This window comes from Pocillopora verrucosa, chromosome 1 (genome assembly GCF_036669915.1).
Source record: "Pocillopora verrucosa isolate sample1 chromosome 1, ASM3666991v2, whole genome shotgun sequence".
NCBI lineage: Eukaryota > Metazoa > Cnidaria > Anthozoa > Scleractinia > Pocilloporidae > Pocillopora > Pocillopora verrucosa.
In genome coordinates this window covers 26,783,670-26,805,153 of record NC_089312.1, presented here as the reverse complement: position 1 = coordinate 26,805,153, position 21,484 = coordinate 26,783,670, and the positions used below count along the sequence as shown (strand labels likewise).

General features: G+C 38.4%; 2 protein-coding genes and 1 pseudogene across 2 annotated transcripts; all 3 read right to left on the bottom strand.

Annotated features, from left to right (window-relative positions):
- Positions 1-1,798: 1,798 nt before the first annotated feature.
- LOC131793532 (chondroitin sulfate ABC exolyase-like) lies at positions 1,799-7,379 on the bottom strand. The gene is made up of 4 exons (XM_059110945.2): positions 7,359-7,379; positions 6,585-6,669; positions 3,850-5,831; positions 1,799-3,271 (listed from the first exon to the last, which is right to left on the bottom strand). The coding sequence occupies exons 1-4, from the start codon at positions 7,377-7,379 to the stop codon at positions 1,868-1,870; spliced, it is 3,492 nt and encodes a 1,163-aa protein (XP_058966928.2). The 3' UTR covers positions 1,799-1,867.
- A 2,563-nt stretch (positions 7,380-9,942) lies between these two features.
- On the bottom strand, positions 9,943-10,896 carry LOC131793531 (uncharacterized; annotated as a pseudogene).
- Positions 10,897-13,538: 2,642 nt separating this feature from the next.
- LOC131793533 (uncharacterized) lies at positions 13,539-21,178 on the bottom strand. Its single transcript, XM_059110947.2, has 5 exons — positions 20,928-21,178; positions 18,238-18,294; positions 17,667-17,829; positions 15,055-15,185; positions 13,539-14,684 (listed from the first exon to the last, which is right to left on the bottom strand). Exons 1-5 carry the CDS (start codon positions 21,078-21,080, stop codon positions 14,457-14,459), a joined length of 732 nt encoding a protein of 243 aa, XP_058966930.2. The 5' UTR covers positions 21,081-21,178; the 3' UTR covers positions 13,539-14,456.
- Between the last annotated feature and the right edge of the window lie 306 nt (positions 21,179-21,484).

Sequence of the window (21,484 nt, the reverse complement as noted above, 5' to 3'; positions counted from 1 at the left end):
ACTTTTCCCGTGTGTGTTATTCGAAACATATTTATTCGTAAACTTTCACATTTAACCATTTCAAGTCCTTTCATTTTAATAATGCAAAAAATGCATAAAAAGCACCGTTAGCTTTTGAATAGTTTTTGTTGTTACTCGCTTTCATCATATGCACCTGGTTGTCGGCACTTTTGCTATTTATTACACGGTTTTTTTAGGTAAATATAAGTGTTAATGGTCTTTCTGGAAACATTGGTTTTCATGGTAGTTAGCAGCTGAGTTTATACTCGTAACTTTAATTTCTTTTCATGCGATGGTTTCCAAACCAATCTTGCATAGATAAGCAGAAACTTTTAATTGCTTTTTCCTGAGCTGCGCTACTGCAATTAAGATAGGTATTGTTTTCTATATCAGAGCTGTAAATTCGCACCTAAGTTTCCTACGTTAATGGCCTAGAGTTTATTGCATCCGTCTTTTTAATTTTGAGATTCTTTCCGTCGTGGAAACAGATGGAATATTTAAGTAGTTTTCGTTTAACTTCAAAGAGACTTTTTCCGCTCCTTTGTGTCCTTATTCAAATATTGCGATTTGGATAACAATAGCACTTCACACCAGTTACTTCTTAAGCAAGTACCTTGTACAGCTTTAATGATTACAAACTAGAGTATGCTAGAGGTCATGTCGCTTGTTGGCCTGACCTAGAATAAAAGTACTGTGGAACCAAAGATTGTCTTATCCTTGACGTCCGTAAAAGCTCGCTCGAAGTAGATCTCCGTGTACCAGGAAATCGTGACGAGTTTCCGTTCTCGCTGCCAAGTCGTCTCTACAGAGTTATTTCCCCCAGTTGTCATTGTTCCATCCGCGAAGATTCAGTTTTCCAGTTAGTGAGCGAAAACCTATCGTCACAATATTTCGTCTCGGAGCAAAAAGAGCAGAGATCATTTAAGCCATCTTCATGAAATGAATTTCAGTATGAGCCTGCTGTAGCTGTTTCGCCGTGGGCGAGTTTGTCATTTTGAAAACTGAGATACAATTTGACATATTTTGTGATTTTTTATGTGAAACAGAGGAATGATAACCTGAAGCCAACTCTCATTGGGAAGATTAAAAGAATATCGTGATGTTAAAGAAATATATGCTCAAATGTCAATGTTTGCGGCCTGCCTGAGCTCATCTGGTCATTTTCTGAAAGCTGAGGCAAGTCACTCCAGTTTTGTCTATTTAGAAGTTTTAGTGGCTACCTAAAAAAATGAAGGCTAGGCGCAAACTAAGAAACCTAGTCATGCAAGGTCACGGCAAAGAAATTCATGATGAAGTTAAAATCTATTTGTTCGTCTCAGCCCCTTTAAGGGCACATCAAACCCTGTCCATTGGTGAGGGAAATATGTTTTTCAATAAAACACTTAGCAATTAGTTCGTTCGTCAGCGTATGCACATCCATATAAAGCACGTGGGAGGTTTTAGATAAAATAAGAAGTGTAACAGTTGCTCGCGGTATAGCCGCATGCAACATATTTTAACGCAGTACGTGATAGGTTGTTTTCCGGGGCCCAATGAGACATACGAGAAAAATGTACAGAATTAGTTAAGAAACAAATTGAAGAATAAAGATAAAAAATGTAGAGTCAGTCTCTCTCTCCCTCTCTCTTTCACCCTCTCTCTTTTCCATGCGCCTTTTTAGTGACAGAAAAAAACAGAACGTTCATTGTAATGTTTATTCTTCAATTTTCAATCTAGTGATTTAATTTGATTACACAAATAGCAAATAATTTCCAATTTTTGGCTACTCCGTCAGCTCGAGAAAGTCTAGTGACAGGCATTAATAAGCCATCCTGCACCTTGGAAAAACATTTGAGGGCTGAGACATTTCCAAATAGAACTTGGGGTACTATATCCTCGTCAGTTTCACTTCGACACTAAACCCATTTTTCAAATTTCTAAAGTGAACGGTTTGGCCACTTATATCCACGTTAGGTATGTAACTTGCAGGTGTACCATGGACTATGGTATCGGCAACAGTTGTTTGTACTTGATTCCTGAGCGTTACTGATACAATTTTTTCTGTACTTTCAGAGGTGTACAGCAAACTTTCTCCCACATCTCTTGAATCAGTCAGAGTACCTGCACCACTCAAAGCTAAGTCGGGATAGGTGATCGCGAGATGGATGAATTGCGCTGTTTCCTCCACCATTATAAGACACTTTCCGGAATTCACATCTGTTATTGGCCCATCACTTGGCAAAGAGCTCGCACTTCTAAACATGACGTAACCTGTAACTGGATGACTGAGGCCTGACCAAGACTTGGGTGATTTGAGAAATTGAACAATGTGTGCGCGATCATCCATCCTCAAGACTTTGTAGACCTTGTTACCTGCGGTGTCTTGGGCCGTTTGGAGGTCACTCAGTTGCGTATGATAAGCTGCAGTCGGTATCAAGACAGCATACTCGTAGCTGGGGTTAGCCGAACTATGTTCAAACCACGCCGTACCATACTTTCCAGATGTGCTAGTACTTCCATCATCTTTTTTGGAGGTCTGAGTTGAGACATTTACCTTTAATATTGGACTACTGGTCCTGGGTATGTAATAGAAGTTTCCTTTTGCATCTGTAAGAGAAGTGCTGGAGGACGTCGATGAGACGTGATTATAATTAGACGAAGCGTCCTTTCGTGATCCATCAACCTTGATAAACTGCGAGGAAGAAAGCTTGTCTTGAAATAATGTTGTTTGAGCAATTTTCATGTTATTTCTTTGAAGTAAAATATCACTTCCCAAGCCAACTAAAAGGTTTTCAAACATGAAAACTGACTTTTTGAATTGAAATCTGATGTTCCCTCGCCAGTCCGAGACATCATATTCCGGTTGCTTAAAATTCATGCCAAACAGTCCGTTCTTCGAGGTCATAGTGCCCCCAAAAGTGAGTCCTCCCGCAAATCCGCGTTTATTGTAGAATCTCCCGGTTGTACCTATATTTAATTCATCTATGTTTGGATTCCCCAAGGCGATAGTAGTAGCCCCGGGAATTTTGGACCAATCCCATCCGGTATCAATATCATGATGCTGAAGGGCTGCTTCGTCATTTGCGATAAGGAGAGCACCATGACTGGCAAATAATCCAAACACATTTTCGTTCGCTGAGGTTTCATAATCCCAGACAAAGTTATTGAAACCTTTTACAGTCACTGCCCAGTTCTTACGCCGATGTATGGAAAGAGCGGCGAAGTTCTTGGACCAATGACCTTCAGGGGACTGCTCTTGTGATTTGCCTTGTGATACGGCAGTAGAATTCACCTATTAAGGTAAAAGCAGACTAAAATAACATTTTGAGCATGTTTCATTTTGAGTGATGAATGCTTCATGGAAATTCAATTTGATTGTTACGCTACATTTCATTTTTTTACAATCTATTTTTAGTTTTTTTCGATTTCTTCACCGAGCTCAATATCAACCATCTTTCTTATTTTATTTTCCAAGATATGACACTATCGACATTGTTGATCCTGGCAGTTTGCAGGACGCGTGCGATATTAGAACTTCGTAATGGGCCTTGCTCACCATAGAGTATGTGGCTCAGTGGTAGAGCATCGGAGCGCGGCATCTATGGGTCTGAGGTTCGATTCCTCATGAAGACTCAGAATTTATTCTCTGTACCACGCTCGTTAGAAGACGAAAAACATCTTTCTCTGTTTCTCAACCAAGCTCCAATTTCACCACCTTTCTTATTTCATTTATTTCATTTTTTGTGACGGACAATGGTGTATGCAAAGCACGGATGGTGCTGTTGGCATCATGTTTTATAGCAGAGAGGGTCATCGCCAATTAATAATGAACATCAATAAGTTCCATTTTTAAAGGGGAACGATACTTACCGCTTCCATTATTTGCAGAGATCCCAGACTGTTGAAATAGTACTTATTTTTGTTCGGTGCTCCATCTTCTAGAAAACTTTCGACAGATGGGTCATTGTACAATCTCAGGAACCATTCTGGATTATTCAAACTGCTTACACTTACACCTGTTGGCACTGAAGTCGGTAAAGTAGTAGGATAAGCCACACTGATGTAAGCATAGGCCGGTAGATTCTTCACGAGAACCTTGTTCGAGTATTCTGGGTAACGTCCGCTTACACTGGGTGGAGTGGAGTATTTGACTGCCATGAGTCGCAGTGCTTCTAGTCCTCCTTTGATATGGTTCTCGCTTGTTGAAGATAGGGCGAACACAGTCCCTCCCAGAAGATATTGAACTAGAGCTGCATTTTGAAGGGCTGGTGGGCCGTAGGCTGATCCATAAAACGATTTATGGTGATATACCAAGTAGTCTGGCTTTATTAGTCCTCCAAGACCTTTATTGATAGATAACGCATTATTCTGCCACCGAATTAAGGCATCCATATCACGGATTTTTTCTTTGATGGCGTCATCGGTATCAGTCGGCATCACAAGCACAATAATAAGTCTATAAAGCATTAGCGTGATCATACGGTCAGCAGTTGTTCCTTGAAATTCAAAAGTTGGCGTTTGATAGATCTCTCCAAAGTCGGTGAACCACTTTGCTGTATTTATCAAATCCATCAATGTGCTTCTACTCAGCGATTCACTGAGGAGAAACAGAGAGTGCATGAACCCAGCACCGTCAAGGTTCATTTCATGGTCCAGGGATCCTAATCCACTACCATCTGTAAATCCTTGATCTTTAACAAAATCAAGAAGCTTGTTTATCCTACTCAGCCGATGGCTGTTAAGGGTTTCTATTGCAGTCTTTATTTGATCCACAGTCAGCGTAGAAGAGCTAGGTAGGCTCGACTCAAAAAATGCCTTCATATTGGCGTTTTTTCCAGCAATGGTCTTTATCGCTCTTGTTCTCCTTCTACCTGCATTGTTTAACTCTGACTGCTGTTCTGTGGCAACATCTGTAATCTCATTCGGACGAGAGCTTAGATGGTATTCTAGTGCTAATGGTAAAAGATTTTTAATCATGATATCTCCAAACTTTGTTCTAGGCTCACAATTTCTGCAGAACAAAGGAGGTCCTACAATGTCTCCAGTTACCGCATCAAAGCTTAAGTTATCGTACTCATCATGCGCTCTCTTGAATTTTCTTACAAGATCACTCCATCGTTTTTCTAGAGCCGGGCTGCGACTAGGGTAGTTAGGCGACGTTACAGTCTCATCCGAATACCAGTTCTTTAGCCGGCTTTTTATATGATCCAAATGGTTTCTTTTTTGTGTTTCAATAGTAGTAGGTGGGTCAGGGACTCTCGTGGCACCCCACCTATAAGTCTGTTGCCAAAAATCTGAGTTGTCGTACAAATCCTCACCAAATGGACTGATGGGAGGAACTATTTTGTCCCGTGATTGCTTTCTAATATTACAATTGAACTCGAGCTTGTCTATATAAACAGTTTGAGCTCCGTTTCCGATAAAGTTGACCTCATCGATAACAGTTGGGCTTTGTAAGCTATTACTTTGTGTCTTGCATTCTGCAAACGTTACCCAAATCCCACGCCATCCTTCAAAGTCATTTGCTGTAAAACCTCCAACAGTGGTAGCAGAATTTTTGAATTCCACTTGCAATGTATGTCCTGACGTCGATCCTTTGTAGATCCAGACTTTCACGCCCCCATTTCTCAGACAACTGTTAGGAATGGTAAACGTTGACGATCTTAACTGCAACGTTGATGCGCCAGTGGTTACCCATCTCAGAGATGATGATCCGTGTTTCACAGTCTTTTTATGGTTAGAAAGGCTTATCGTTCCAGTCGATGGCGAGGCAATGGTCTGAAAGCATCCTAACTGCGCTGCACTTTCAAAATCAAATGGCACATTGAAAGGGCAAGTAGATGGAGATTGGGCTGAAAGAAGAGGCGTACGAGCGGATTGGCATTTAACAACGTTCTTTAGCCTTTCTGATTCAAAAGATAACCCTTATACCAAGTGATCTAAGCTAGTGGTCAAGAAGTAGTAATGATTTTCTCTATGCCTCCTTGACGGCAATTAAACATCATTTTCAGTATCACAAATAAAGTGCCTATTCGTTTAACTCATCATATCATAGTTGCATGAAAAAGTGAAATTCAATCGATGCACCACAGCTTTGAAATTACCCCTCTTGGGTTAAAGGCAAATGGTTGGTTATTAGTGAAGCCCTACTCTCATTTAGGACTTTCTGTCTAGTTCGGACGTCTGTTAAGCGGATTTTAACCGGGTTTTTTTTTTATATATACTATAAGGCAAAACTCCAATGTGCTGAAAATTAACCTGAATAATGGCAAATGAAGATCTCCAAAAGATATGTGCTTGGCTGTCAAGTTTTCATTCCATTCTCTTTGACGAAGGGCTCACAGTCGAAAGATCAGCTTTAGAAAATCTGTAGATGCGTAATTTGCATTACCAATTCAGTTGACAATAGCAAATTATTAAAAAGTTTTCAATGCGATTCTCATATTTTGAGGAGACGTATCTTGCTGTGTTCGGCGATTACTATCATCTTGGCTTTATGATTTAATTATGATACCATATTCTCTTGGGTATGGTGCTACACTAGCTTGTCTGCCCCGCATAGGTTCTACCGTTAAGATGCCTTTTAAAAGTGACAACAGACTCACCTCGAACGCAAGTTTTAAAAACCGTCAGGAACAGGAGGAATATTTGCAGCAAAACCAAGAAGCTGAACATCTTCTTTGTTTGGGCCTGTCGATGGGTAACAATTTTCTTATTTATTTGTGGCCCATAGGACCAGTCGGATGATTGCCATAAATTGAACCATATCAGGAATATGTATTTGCCTATTGATGTGCAGATTGTGATGGGATAAATGTACGTTTGACATGCCAATCAAAATCTAACTCCTGTGATAAACGCTTCTCGCAAATCCATTGATTCACTAACGATTATAATTTAAAGCATTCTGGAGATGATCATCATAGTCAAGATCTAAATTTTTTACATGAACAACAATGCCCCAAGTTAATTATAGTTACAGTTTGAAATTTTACAAGATTCCATCGCTAGCCTTGATGTTTTTTTCCTTCTTTTGGCCATATAATTTTATAACTCTACATTAAATCGTCTATCTCAAAGAAAAACAGGATGGCGACAACGAATAAACTTATCTTGGCTGGCCTTGGTCTTTGATGTTTGATGTTTAATAACTCAAACCCTTTTGTTTAAAAGGAAACAAGATCACATCAGTTGTTCAACTTACCTCACAGGATTTGCAGGACTACTTAACTAACCTTGGTGTTTTATTTTTTGCCGCAATGTTTGATAACCACGACAGCTGTGTTAAACTTGCTCCGTGTCTCTTTTTTCAGGCTCCACGCCCAGTCATAAGAGCTAAGAACGTTGAGTAATAAAGAAATATTTGGTGCTTTTTATACCTTGTCTTTCAAATGACTCATCATTGAATCAGTGTTACAGCAGGGCAGAATTATCTCCATGACAAGTTTACAGGTGTAGAATGAAAGGACGCCCCCATGAGATATTTGGCACTTGTGACGCTATATTGACTAGTTCTTCCTCCATTGAGTTGAACTTTCCTCTTATTTTTCCACGAATTACCACAGAATCTTTTCATATGCCTTGATTTAAAATGTATCTCCTTGTAGACAACTAAGATCTAAGGTATACTGTAAACGTTCTTAACAATTTGAAGAAACGTGCCTTTACTCTAACTATATTTCACGATTTTCATTATTATTTATGACTGAGATAGAGTAAAAAAATCTGTTCCATTGTTGAGCAGGCAGTGGCCCACGTGGTGATCTCGCTGGTACATGCAGATGAACAACAAATGGTTGCTGTTGTCCGTTCTCGCAGAGCTGAAATTTTTGCGATAGCGATAAATTTCTCTCTAATCTCTCAATCTAATGATCTTTTCTTGCTATTGCGGAGTTTTTATCTTAAAAGATAGCTAGAGGAATTGATATTTCAAAGCTATTTCCCCGAAATACGATTCAAACTCTGCAAATTCATGCAAAGATGTAAAAGAGCTAAAAAAGAAACGGGCGGTATACACCTGTATACAATAGACACTCAGAGCTATTAGAACTATGACAACCGTATCTACATGTCATCTTTTTATTTACTTCTTTTAAGTAGGCTGTAGCGCTGGCTGTCACAAGTACGCTGTTGAAAAAAAGCACGACTATGTCAAGCGTGTCCTGAACAACAGGTTTTAACTTAGTTTTATAATAATAGTAAATCAATATTATCGTCCGCTAAAGCGAAAGAAAAATAAATTTCTTTAAAGAAAGTTTCGGTGACAGTTACCAGTGTTTCGTTACCCTGATGAAAACCCATCATCAGGGTGAAGCGTGGAGTGGTTTAGCGGTGGAATGTTGCAATAAATTGCATCAAAGTTCTTTGACTTTCGATACAAATCGTCATTTTTTTTTCTCCATGTGGCGATGACGCCGACTTTTCCATGATGAACATCATCTCACTCCGCACGACAGTAGGGGCTGAGGGACAGTGAAAAACAAAAGGATCTTTTGAGAAAAGGCGATGGCATATTTCGAATTCTGCGATGTTGGACAGGGCATTCCTAGCCATGAGCAAGATAGGAAAGACTTTCAAGTTTCAATGTTAAAATACCATTACTTTCTCAGTTTCATTTAATTTTTAACCAAGAATGCAAATCACAAAACCGAGGGAGAAGTCAAAAATTGGTTTCGTTCTTAGGTTTGGAAATAGTATCAACTTGCATAACATAGATTCGAAACCCCTCATCCAAAGATATGAACTCAATGCATGTAATGAGTCACCAATAAGTTTCAAGCTTCTGTTCTATCTCACCACCAACCATTCTAACCAATTAGTGTGCCGGTCGCGAAATAGAGAGGTCTGATATTTCAATCTTTATGGGAACTCATATTTTGTCCTCTTCCCACTCTCTTGCCAAACTTTGCGACTAACATCTCACTTATTTCGTTGACAGAGCTTTAATTTAGGCATCTTTCCTGATTCTTTTTTGACACACACACGACGACTTGAGGGTAAAGTTTCTTTGTTCGATACTCATAATCGTTCACAGTCGTACTTCATTCTTTTATCGCTTATGAAGGAATTAGGAGATCTCAACGGTAGAAACAGCTGATCAACGATGCTATTTCACACTTCCCTTGTGTTCTTTCTTTGGGATGTTATAATCTCCAAATACAAGGAGGGGAATTTTATTTGATCATATTTTGCATGTCCCTTTTATGACATGAAAATCTCTCAGCTGTCAGAGGTTGACAATGCTTACTCTTCAGAATTCGGGCTTACCCATGTAAACTATAATAATCGTAGCCTTTATTCTAAGATTCTTTTCCCTGTTATTTAGTTTTGGATGTCATTCCTTGTCATTAGGTGGAACAGGGATGTTATAGTAAGAAAAACTACTCTTCTTTCTTGGTCATACAGTCAAACTACAATTTCAAGTCAAGTCATATTCTTTACAGTATGCGAAGGAGAACAGGGTACTTTTCCTTTTTTTATTTTTACTGGTTCAATCCCAAACGAAAAAAAAAAAAAACAAAGAATGGGGCGGAGATCCAGATAAAAAATGAACCGTGTGACATGTAAAACTCCCCCCCACGTTTAGGGCCCTCTTGTAACAATGACCTTTCCTTGTGGAAGATGACTTCCTGTGGTTTTGATTGTTCAGTTTCTGCGTTTTCAACACATTCTTGAAAGCTGATGTAATTTTCGTTTTGAGAAGGAAACCAGGGTTTGAATTCGCCACAAAAGGTAGGTCACGGTAAATGAATACTCAGGAATTAAGAAGTTCTCATCAAATTAAAAGGGAAAAAGAAAATCAGTTAATGACGTGAGTTTTCATTTGCTTAAGCCCTTACAATAGGTCCGATGAATAATAAATGTGGTCAATGTGGAAGCTTAAGTCCATGGCATTACCTCACGAATGTTGTCCAACACTCAGGAAATCGTTAGAGCTCGATCTCTAATTACCTGTCCTTCCGTTTACCATGTATTTTCTTTCGTATCATAATAGCGATCTAGGACGTTCAAAGACCATGGTATGTTGACAGAACGCAGCTCAGAAACAAAGAAACGAGCAAAATTGATTACTTCTTCCTCTCTTAAATCTCCATCCTCATTATCTTGTGACATCCATGCACCAAGATACGTCAGTAGACCTGTGTCGCTCGAGAATTGTTTGCCTCGGAAATCGTTTTTCTAACTTTAGTTTGGCCTTAAGGGACACCTTCTCCTCTCCAAAATTTCTGCCCATCTGGATTTTTGTTTGGCCCTGAGGCATAAATGTGCCACTCGGCCATCATATGAGGATCATTAATATAAATTGATTGATTTATTGTAGTAAATCCTTGGCGGTTTTTCCTGGAGATACCAAAATCAGTACTCTCTGGGCGTTCATGCCACCTGTTTCTCTTGCTGCCACTACATCCGCAGTCCATCGGCTGTATTTGTCGCAGTTGCTCCGACATTCATCGATTCCCAGTTCGATAAAATAGTCTATAGTCCCGGTCTTTTAACTGCTTTGCTACTGCTTTCCATTAAGACATATAACCGTTGTGATCTTCCTCTGTGGCATAGACCTCTGCTTGGTGATGAATCCAGGACATGATTGGAATCACAGCAGTTAGAGCAGTTAGCCGCGGTGTAATTATGAGAGTACAGGTCTTACCTGCATCGAAGCCTTAAGTTTTTGAAGCCTTTATCACGGATGTCTTTGATATTCTGCTAAAAATTCTAATGCATTGGGCTCTTCGTCTTGAATCAGTTTGTAGAAAACCCTGGCCCAATCAGCTTTTGATATCGTTTGGCAGAGAACGGTGTTGGCAGAACGGCAGGGTATGAAATGGCAAAGATTACGACAATGACAGCGCTTTTTACCAAGAGCGTGGACAGAGTGATGTGAAGTTTCGGGGTAAGTTGATGAAGGATTGTTGACATCTTTGGATATTTCACTATTAAATAATTGTCATCTTTGATGTAAAAAAACAAACAAAATTGTCAGTAGATTTTTTGAATGATTAAAGTATATCAAGCTTCCAAATGATTGAGCTGCGAGTTCGAATAAAAAATGCACTGTGGTGGAATCTCGTTTTTTTCGTTAGGAAAGAAAAGGTTCGAAAGTAATTTTTTAAGTGTATGATTAAGATAAAAAGTCAGAGAAGGTCCCTGATCTTAATAAACTGGAGGGTAATTTTTGGCCCATTCTTCTCTAATTTAGGGCTCTTTAAAGCGAGGTCGCGTTCAAATTTGCCTCACTTCACTTCAAGTTCATATGCAGATTACACACCTCACCTACTTGTGCTTTCATTTACATAATTTACGTTCATTGATAGCTGAGAGAATCATTTAATCCTCTCACCGTTCTTACAATTTTCTATTTCTTTTCATAATTTCGGTGTGTGAGGCTGTCACCTCTTTTGTACCACTGATCTCTAGAAACGTCAAAAAAAAAAAAAAAAGATTGACAGTGAACACTGGAGAGAAAAATTGTGATACGGATAACAGTTTCTCTTTAACATGGTAACTGGCGACAAATTTTCCCCCTTTTTGTCCCAGTTCATTCCTTTTAGGTTAAAGAATCCTAAAAGAGCAATTAAATGATATATTGTGCAAAACTAAATTTTGGACGCTTCATTGACAATCATTTTGAAAACGTTCCGATCCAGGTCACGTGATGCGATACGTCACACGTGTGTAAGGCAGTGCAAAGGGTCAAGTTAAGACCTGAAAGTAATAACTTCGCCTTAGCTATCCAGAAAAGATTTCCGTTTCAAGTCCAGTGCAGGGACTTGAGGACCAAAAAGTTTGAAGGACATAGTCATGGCATCCACCTGCACAGGTTGATTAAGCTTACTTCCCACCTTCAGATGCCGAAAAAAATCGTTTTTTCTTTTATTTTACTAAACTGATTTCAAACATTTAACCTAAAGTTACCGAAAAAACTTGAAAAACGTATTTTCAAGTAATAGTTTTTAAATCAGGAAGGTGCCATAATATCGTACCTGGGTGAGTCTCTTGATGAAATTTTCGCGGCAGCCGCTCATCTTAGTGTCAGTTTTTCAATTCATTTGCACATTTTTTTGCGTCGCGAACTTTACAAATTCACATGTGGAAGCTCTTTACTTATGGAAAAATCTTTACTCACGGAAAAATCAAAAGCGGAAGAAAGTTAACTTAAAAGTAAACAAAAAAAAAAACAGGAAAAAAAAACAGACCCAAAGAAGAGTACCATTCTGTCTAGAAAAGAAAAAAATCCTTTATGAAGCCATTGGTGCTGGCGGAGCTCTACGCTGGCGTCCAGATTTCGAACAAAGAAGTCGCCGTCAAATCTAAATTGTCAAACATAATGCTAAAAACGAGGTTTCCTTTCATTTATGCAAGTATTAGCCGTGATACAAAAACATTAACAATCGCCTCGATTCTTTGTCTTGCTTCTCAGCAAATTTTCCGATTATCCATTTTTGCTGCGGGTCTTTTCTTTGCCTGTGGGAACTTTGCCCGTTGTGTCGTCCTCCTGAACGCCCCACTGAGCAATCGAGATGAAAAAAAAGCTTCTGTTACGGTTTACTCTTCCCGCGAAATCCTGATCTAGCGTCAGCGACGCTAGGAGGTCCCATCATCCCATTGGAGGCGAGATAATCACCTGGCGTGGCGCGAGTTGTTTGCGAACCTTTTATACTGACGAGCTAAAATCTCGCGTTTGATTTGGGGACGAATACATCCGCTTTGAGCGAATTTATAGGGTATATAAATTTGACCAATTTTCGTCAAATTTCGCCAAAACATCCCAAGAATAATAACAAACGAAAGCATCAGGAAATTTTGATATTTGAAATATTTGTCCAGTAGCGTCCAGTTACGCAACGCCTCCCATATTTTTAACAACTCCAACTTTAAATTTTGATATCTAGACAACCAATCAGAAAATCGAAAATGAATAAGACTGGGCAGCCAATTTGCTCGTGCTGCAGTATCCAATACCCGATAAATTCAACAAAAGAACCCTCGGTCGTTTCACGTCTTACCGGCTCCTGACACTTCCTAAAAGGAAAACTCGCTTAAATTATATTTGTATCGTAAACCGCAGTTATTAAGCTTTCTTCCGATATATCCTTTGCTAGGATTTTAGTGAAACTAGCGCGCGTACGAATTTTCACCGAAGGTAGGAAGTAACCTTAAGATTGAAGTAGAGTTAGGCCTATCAGGCGAGGAAACGGAGAACCTCAAAGCTGATCAACGATCAGCCGTTCAATCTTAAATAAATTTAATGGAAATTACCCGTGTCATGCAACCGTGCGTTGACCAAGCAGCACGTGGGTAGTTAGCATGCAGGATGAAAGTGAATTAGAAAATCCACGCAACACGCAGGCGATCATAGGTGTTCTACTATTCCTCTTTACCTCCTGACCTTCATTATTTATTTGTTTTTTTCCCTTCTCTTTCCAGTGCAAGATCACAATCTTGCGTGGATAACAAACCTGCATGCTACTGAATTTGAGACCGGTGAAAAAATAAATCTGACGTTGACTTAAAGATCTTAATCTCTGGCATGAGAATCAGCAGAAAAAAAATGTCTGACATGAGACGACAAAATGATTTATTTAACATTTATCACCAGTGCATCAAGTATCGCAATAAGCTGACTTTGATATAATATACTAAAATACATGGCATATAGGCAAAATTTAAAACCTTACACGAGAAACCGAAACAAAAACTACCTTTGGACTATATAACTTAAATCTATCAAATGCTACACCGTACAGGCCTACTCTCAACGAGATTAAACACATTTAAATTATCAGAACATTAATAAAATGATTGCTGTTTCCCTCTCTTGATGGTAAAAAATGCTGGCAACAGTTTCAACTGCACTCATCTTGACTTGTAGAATTCTTATCTAACCTGCATCCAGTACAGTATAGCAACTTTCTTAACAAAGAGTACACTCTTCTGACCTGCATTCAGTACAATAGCAACTTTCTAGACAAAGATAACACTCTTCTGAAAAGCAACTCTTGATCCTGAAAAATTTTTTTACTCTTGTATACGTCATGGAAAAGGCTTTTAATCGGTCTCCCCTATATAACCTTTATAATATGACTAACATATAGTGAAATCTGTCTGACAGGCTAATGTCTAAAAGAATGCTAAGAACTTTTATTGCTACAGGAAGTTGTTCAGCTCTTTTACCAAAAAGCAAACCCGTTGTACAGTCACAAAGCACATACATTAATAAACAAAGCCTTCTTTGCTAAATCATAAACAATGGAGAGGAAAATATCCATCTGCCATGTGGTACCTAACCTGTAACGAACTGGAATCATTCTTGATATGAAAAAAAAAAACTTTTGAATCAATTTTTCTTTTTGGAAAGATAAAAAAAGGCTCTAATTCTTTAGTTTATGACTACACACTGAGTTAGATGCCAACTATGCATTGAAACTTACAACAACTATAATCTAGAAAAAAGGAAATATCAAAACTGTGACAACAGTTTACACAACCAAGGGAGCCTTGTCATGAGTCTTTGCTGTTTGCTCTGTGAACATGGCCTGTCCAGCATAAGTACCCTGAGGGTAAGCACCCTGAGGGTAAGCACCTTGGGGGTAAGCCCCTTGGGGGTAAGCCATTGGAGCCCCTCCGCTAACCTGCATGGATGAATGAGAGACCACCACACCAGTGGGGGCCATTGTTGGCTGAGCAATAACCATCATGGGGGGATCCTAAGAGAAGCAAAGATTTGCTCAGTCATTATGTTACTCACTGCTGTTTTCAAAATAACTGGCCAGCATAAATAACTTACAAACAGAATGCCTGTCATACAAGAACATGTTGTCAATAACTCAATGAGGTATTTAAAAATGATATCATTACTAGTAGCAATGGACTACAAAATACAAAGATATGAGGCTCAATTGCTTGAGGTGAACTCAGATTCTTTCTTGTCCACCACTCCTCAAAAACTGAACATCTTTCTTAGCAGTTTCTTTTCAACAATATTTTCAACAAAATTATATGCTATTAAGATTTCTAATGTTCATGCATCATTTAGTGCTTTCAATCCTACAAATCTCTAAATGCCTCTCTACTTACAGGTGGGGCACAGCAAGTTGTAACACAGCCCAAAATTGATCCAGCCAGGGCCAAAGCAGTGGAGATGTAGCAGACAATCATGATCACAACAATCACAGCTCTGATGCTGCTCAGGTAGGAGCAGTCATCCACTGCAGTAAAGAGTGTTATTTTAGAGATATTACCTCTAACAGTGATCAGAGAGGTGGTTTATTGAGCTTTATAGAGATGAAGTAAAACTTCAATAATGTAAAAATTACCTTAATTGCTACTATTTTTATTATTGAACTACTCTTATCATTATTTGCATTGCCATTCTCCTGTAATTTTGCAGACAAGAGTTATAAAGGATTACATATATACAGTATTTTTGTTCCCCTTTCGCAGTCTGTGTTGGCTAGAAACTTAAAATTTTGACACCAAGTTACTGAAATGGGTTCTTCACCCCACTTATAAATTCACTCAACCCTTTAGTTCCCAGATCAAATTTGTAATTCTCCTTACTGTCAACCATACAATTCCTATAATGTTAGTTTAGAGAACTTAGTATTGGATCAACGAATCTTCCCCTGATTGATTTTTTTTCTTTATTCTCATAACTCATCTAGTTGATATCATATTGATATTGTAAGGAGAACGTCTGTCCTGGTCACTCATGGGAGTTAAAAGGTTAACTTAAAAAGAATATTTACACAAAGCATTGTGCAACAATGTGTAGCCGTGGGGAAGTTTTGCAGGACTCCAAAAAATCCAAAGAGCAAGAAAGAAAAGTGTTACTAAAGTAGAGAAAGATGCAAATTGCAACTTTATATGCCTTTAATTAATTGTGCAACCAGGTGTCTTCCTCTCAATTATAGCAAACAAGTTGATTTTTCAGAATGTTGATCTTGTGACACTCTGCAATAAACCTCTGCAGTTGATCCTGCTGAGAAGTTTTTGAAGAGAAGTGTTTGTAGTTTGAGCAAAATTTTTATAAAACAAAACACAAAATCCAGATACAATACTATAATAGGCCACTTCCGAGTTCTCACAGTGATCTGGTGCCAAAATTACAGCGTGAGGATGAGGCTAAGTGCAAAGTTGTTTTCATTGGTATAAAGAATAAAGTGCCCTGGTGATGAAAATGAGAGAAAATTTCCCGAATGTCAGGGTAAGAGAGTGAAAAATTATTTGTGGGAGAGAGGCATTCAGCTAAGTGATGGACACAAAGGAAAGAAAACGGCAAAACTGTTTGATTTATGCAAGAAAGCTGCAACAATGAAGCAGATCCAAATAGCAGCTCTGCTAAAGACTGCATGAGGTAATAAGGAGAAATGTGTCATTTACCAAAGCAGGAGTCATGTGGTAAACTCCTCTGCCCGGGAGGATGAATTGTTCAGTTCATTACTAGCATAGATTGCAAATAAAACTTAGCATACAATATAAACTAAAATTTACATTTGAACCCCAAGCTAAAATTCCTTCTGATTTCATTCCATATTTGAAGATTTTTGTTGTAAAAAAGGAATGGTCAGAGATAACTGCCATGGTTTCTCGATGAGCCCAGGGAATGTGTGACCCTTCCAGTTCAAGTAAAGTGTCATGTCACACATTTGAATAATTCATTATAAATGTTCCTGTGAATATTTCGCAAAGTAAACTACGACGATTTTCCTTTCACACTTTCTCTAATGGTTATTATTTCAAAGTTACGTATGTTATCTGCAATAGCAGTGAACTGACCGATTCATCCTTCCAGCTCGAGGTCATAAGTTTTCCACATTTCTTGTTGCAAACAACAGATCTACAGATTTCCATCAGCAAATTGCAGAATTACAGGTTTTTGAGTTCATTTCATAATTTACAGCTTTCAATTTCTTTGTGTTCATTTCACAAACTACAGTGAGCCCTCACTACGATTCAGCAAGAAGTAAACAACAGTTATATGATGACATCAAAACATCAAAACAACTAAGGCAAGGCTGAGCTCTGGAATGTTAGAAAAGTGGTACCTCTGCACATTAAAAATTTTTGGTACCTGAAATTTTCTCTCACTTGCTTCTAATTTCTCCTCCTACATTTTTTTTGGGGGTCTTTGGCAGAAGAAGCAATTTTGATCTGCTTCATTGCTGCAGCTTTCTTGCATAAATCAAACAGTTCTGGTTTTTTTTTCTTTGCTGCCATCACTTTACTGGATACCTCTCTCACAAATAATTTTTCACTCTCCCACATTGAATTTTGAGAAATTTTTGCTCATTTTCTTAACCATGCCACTGTATTCCTTATACTTTGCACTTAGCCTTGACCTCACACTGTAATTTTGGTACCAGATCACCGAACTGCGAGAACTCAGAAGTGGCCTACTGCAATTTAGAGAATGATCAACAGTGCAAAATTTTCTTGATCATCATTAAATATGGACAGATCACAATACAATTTGATTAATTACCACTTTGAGACACCAATAGTGCAAATTTTCACCAATATTATAATAAAAGTGACATTAACAAAGCACCTCTGATTTTAGGACAGGATGCAGAATTTCAGAAAAGCCAGATTTTGTTTTGAATTACTGAAACATTCGAAGATATAGGAGAAATGAAAAATTACACCATTACAAAATAAATGTAATTAAATAGTAGAGTCTAACATACCTTCATAAATTTGGTCACCTGGACAAACGCAAGAGTCTCCAACAGTGGTACAGTCAGAAAGATCAACTGCAACATCCCAGTAGGACAGAGCTAAAGTGACAATAAGCGATGCTGATGCAGAAATGACTGTGACAATAATGCTGAAGACCAAAAATGTAATCATCTGGAATAAATTACAAAATACAATTTAAATTAATAGCATTGTTTTGACTCTCAAAATAATCATTTATCAAAACATTTTCTCATACCTTTAAGGCTATAAACAAAGCTGTCCCACAATTTGCAAAAAAATATTCTTGAATGTGGCTATCTGAGGGTACTAAATAGTCATCTGAATCCAGAGAATTCTGTGTCTCAGATTTGCATAACTTTCCCAAATACCCCAACCCCTCATGTTTAGATCATTGTGACTATACAAACATGAAAAAGTCAATATAAAAAATGTAAGGAAATTTAATTTTCTGAAAATTTTCAGAGTCACCAGATGACAATAAAGTTTCGTGCTTTTCTTTCAGAATAACCACAAAAAAAGCTTCACAAAAACAAAATATTTGCAAAGAGTAACACTTACACAACAATGGTTCTTGGTAACACCTCCACAAATGCCAAAAATTCCACAGAGAAAGAACTAAAATATAAAAGTCACTTTTACTACAGCAAAAGTAAAAGAAGTTATGGGCATAACATTGTTCTTAAACATGCAGGTGTAGAGATTTTTTAGTTACATTTTGAGTAATCATTGCTGTGTCTATGCACAATACTGGTGGTTCTCAGCCAACAGTTGTGCTGTTTTGCTTGTGTTTCCTAATTGTAAAACAATGTCAAGAATTTCAAGAATTCCTGATTAAAAAATCGAAATTTAAGGGATGAGAATCAAATAGTACTTAGAAAAACCTGAGGGTGTTTAACCCTTTTTCTATGATCTGCACATCCTGTCATCCTTGACAATGAGTCTTGAAGTCTCCTTTACAAAACATTTCATTTTGATCTCCAGTTCTTGCATTTCTTAGAAAGTTGTCACATATCTGGGGCCATTCAATATTTTCGAGAACAGAGGAAAAGTTGAATAGATGTTGAATGAAAGTTTAAACCAATTTTAAACTTGATTCAACACGCTTTCCACAAGCTTTCAACATTTTTACGTTTTCAACAATGTTGGACGACCTGTTCAAACGCACCAAACATTTAGTTCAATAAAGCGTTGAATGCATGTTGAAGCAAATGTTGAAACTATTTAAACGGACCCTAACGCGTGCCTATCCAAAAGTTAACATTTTGGAGAAACCGGAGAAGCAAACACAATGCATGGTAAATTTTTATATGAATCATCTTTTCCCAAAATCAAGCTCCAGTGAAAGAAGGTCATTTAATAACTTACTTTCAACGAAGAAGACAATAGATGTATATTGAGTTTTTACTCTAAAATCAAGACAAAAGACGTGTGTAAACAGGTGTGCGAATCTAATTTCAAAGTGAATATGCAAATTTATCAGTGTGTAGAGAGACCTCATGTTTTATGGAATTTAAAAATAAGAAGCAAGACGAAACTGACCGAGGAACGTTTCTGGAAGATGGTTTTATTCAAAACGGTTCTTGATTATCTGTTAGTAGCGAAAAACGTGCGAATTTCTTACGTGTACGAAACCCACGAGGAAGAATTAATCTCCTTAGATCATTGTTTATTTGAATTCACGGCTGGTAAATTGCGCAGCGTTATGTTGAAAATTCTGAAAGTTCTACGTTTTGACACAAATCATCTATTAAACAATACTTTTTGGACATCTCATTACTCACACATGATATTTACCGGGCCTTGGAATCTTCATAATGTCGCTAGGCCTTACTTGAAGTCTGAAAGTTCGGTTTTCACTTTACGGCCCCAATTCGCATCGCTTCAGAGAATCGTGGTGTTGTCGGCTCGAAAGTTTGATTTGTCGCTCTTAAGACTTTGATATCCATTATCTTCCAAGAAGATTATTCTATAACATTTTTACTTTTTCTTTCTGTTCCAGAAGGTCTAAAGTGATCGGAAAGAAACGGAAAATCCGACTTGAAAATATTGAAAGTCGGCCGTGAGGACGCCATTTTTTCCATCTTGTGAACGCATAAAATGACGCCTTTCTAGTGCCCCATAGAGTCATCAAAATAACTGCGCAAAACACGGATTCTGATAAGTTTATAGATCCTCAAACAACAGAGAAAGTTTGGAGACAAAATTCTTCTTAGTGGGGGAGGTAGGGGGAAAGCGTCTCTCGCGCGAGTCCACCGCGCAGCACGGGCGCTTCAGGTGTCAATGGGAAAATTGAGTGTAACAAAGAACAACAAATCTTCCACTTTTTGCAGAGTTAGACTCATATTCCATTTTCATGTCCTCCTTCTAGGGGATTCAGGTGACATGCACTTGGCCAATGATCCTGATTTATTTCTCGTCATTCATAAATAATTCAAAATAAAAGATAAGCAAAGTCTGAATTAATTTAAGTTGAAACGTATTCAAAGTGCATATGGTAATTTTGATCAAAATGGTTTTCTTCACATATAGATTTTGAATGTGCACAGCAACTCTGGTAGTATATAGTCTATGGATCATGTGATCACTGTGTGTATTACACATTTATTCTGAACACGAAACGTTTCATGGAGACTATTTGCATGTTCAATCCGCAAGAAACGTCATCCTCTTCCCGACATTTTAAACACGCATAGAAAACAATTCTAGCTATTTAGAGATCAATTGAAAAAAGACTTGATATTTAACACTAGCGATGAGGATGAGATCCACATATTAGGGGACAACGGCGACATTAATCATCGAAATAAAAGGCGTAGCTCCACTTGATTACAAAGGTATTATCGACGGCATTAGCACTACGGTGGGAAAATAGCTTCAGACGTTTCAACACTTTCTGGTTAGCCAAAGGGGTGCAAATGACTAAGTGCCTATTGCCTCGAAGACATGATAGCTCTAAGTTGCAATGTCCGTCATGGTCTCTCGACGCTCTAAAATGGCTTTCCATGGAAGCTTCTTGCGTGAGAAACTTTAACAACTCAGTTCCTAAGGGGCGCTCGGCAGACGCGTATCCTCAAATGTCACCCGGAAAAAATGAAATCGCAGGTTAAACCGTAGGTTTCGAGGAAATAAATTAATTTACAGGTTTCACTGACATCTAAAACCCTTTCCAGAACAGAAATCAATTTCGAAAACCCTCTAACTACACCACAGATTTGCACGTAAACGAAACGAAATCTTTTCACACTCACCGGGAACCCACACCAATATGGCGTTGAGGATGTGTTGACGCCGTGGCCATAGCTCGAAAGAACGAAAGAGGGAATGATCAAAGCAACGGAAAACAACAACTGCAGAATACCAATAGAAATGGCAGCGACAGAATGGCCTCTCGTCATTCCCATTTTATACGCTGATTCTCGTTTTCTTCCTTCCTCGAGACCAGCTATTGCCAAAGACAAGCTTTGAAGACGACGTTGAAACCCCCTGGCACTTGATTGACGTTTTTTTACTGGGATACCTGTGGTAGCCCAGTCATAAAATGCCTTTGTTTTTTTGTCTTTTTACTGGGATACCTGTGGTAGCCCAGTCATAAAATGCCTTTGTTTTTTTGTCGTCTTTTTTTTTTTTTTGTTGTTTTTTTCCTCCGCCACAAAATGGAAAAATTGCGCAATAGTACCCAGAGGTCATTGGGCCCTCAACACCATGACAACTAACTGTGATCCAATGAGGTGTTTACATGCTGATCACGCGTGCTCTCTTGATGATGATTGACGTTGTCATGCACGGACAGGGCCGGGTCACATGA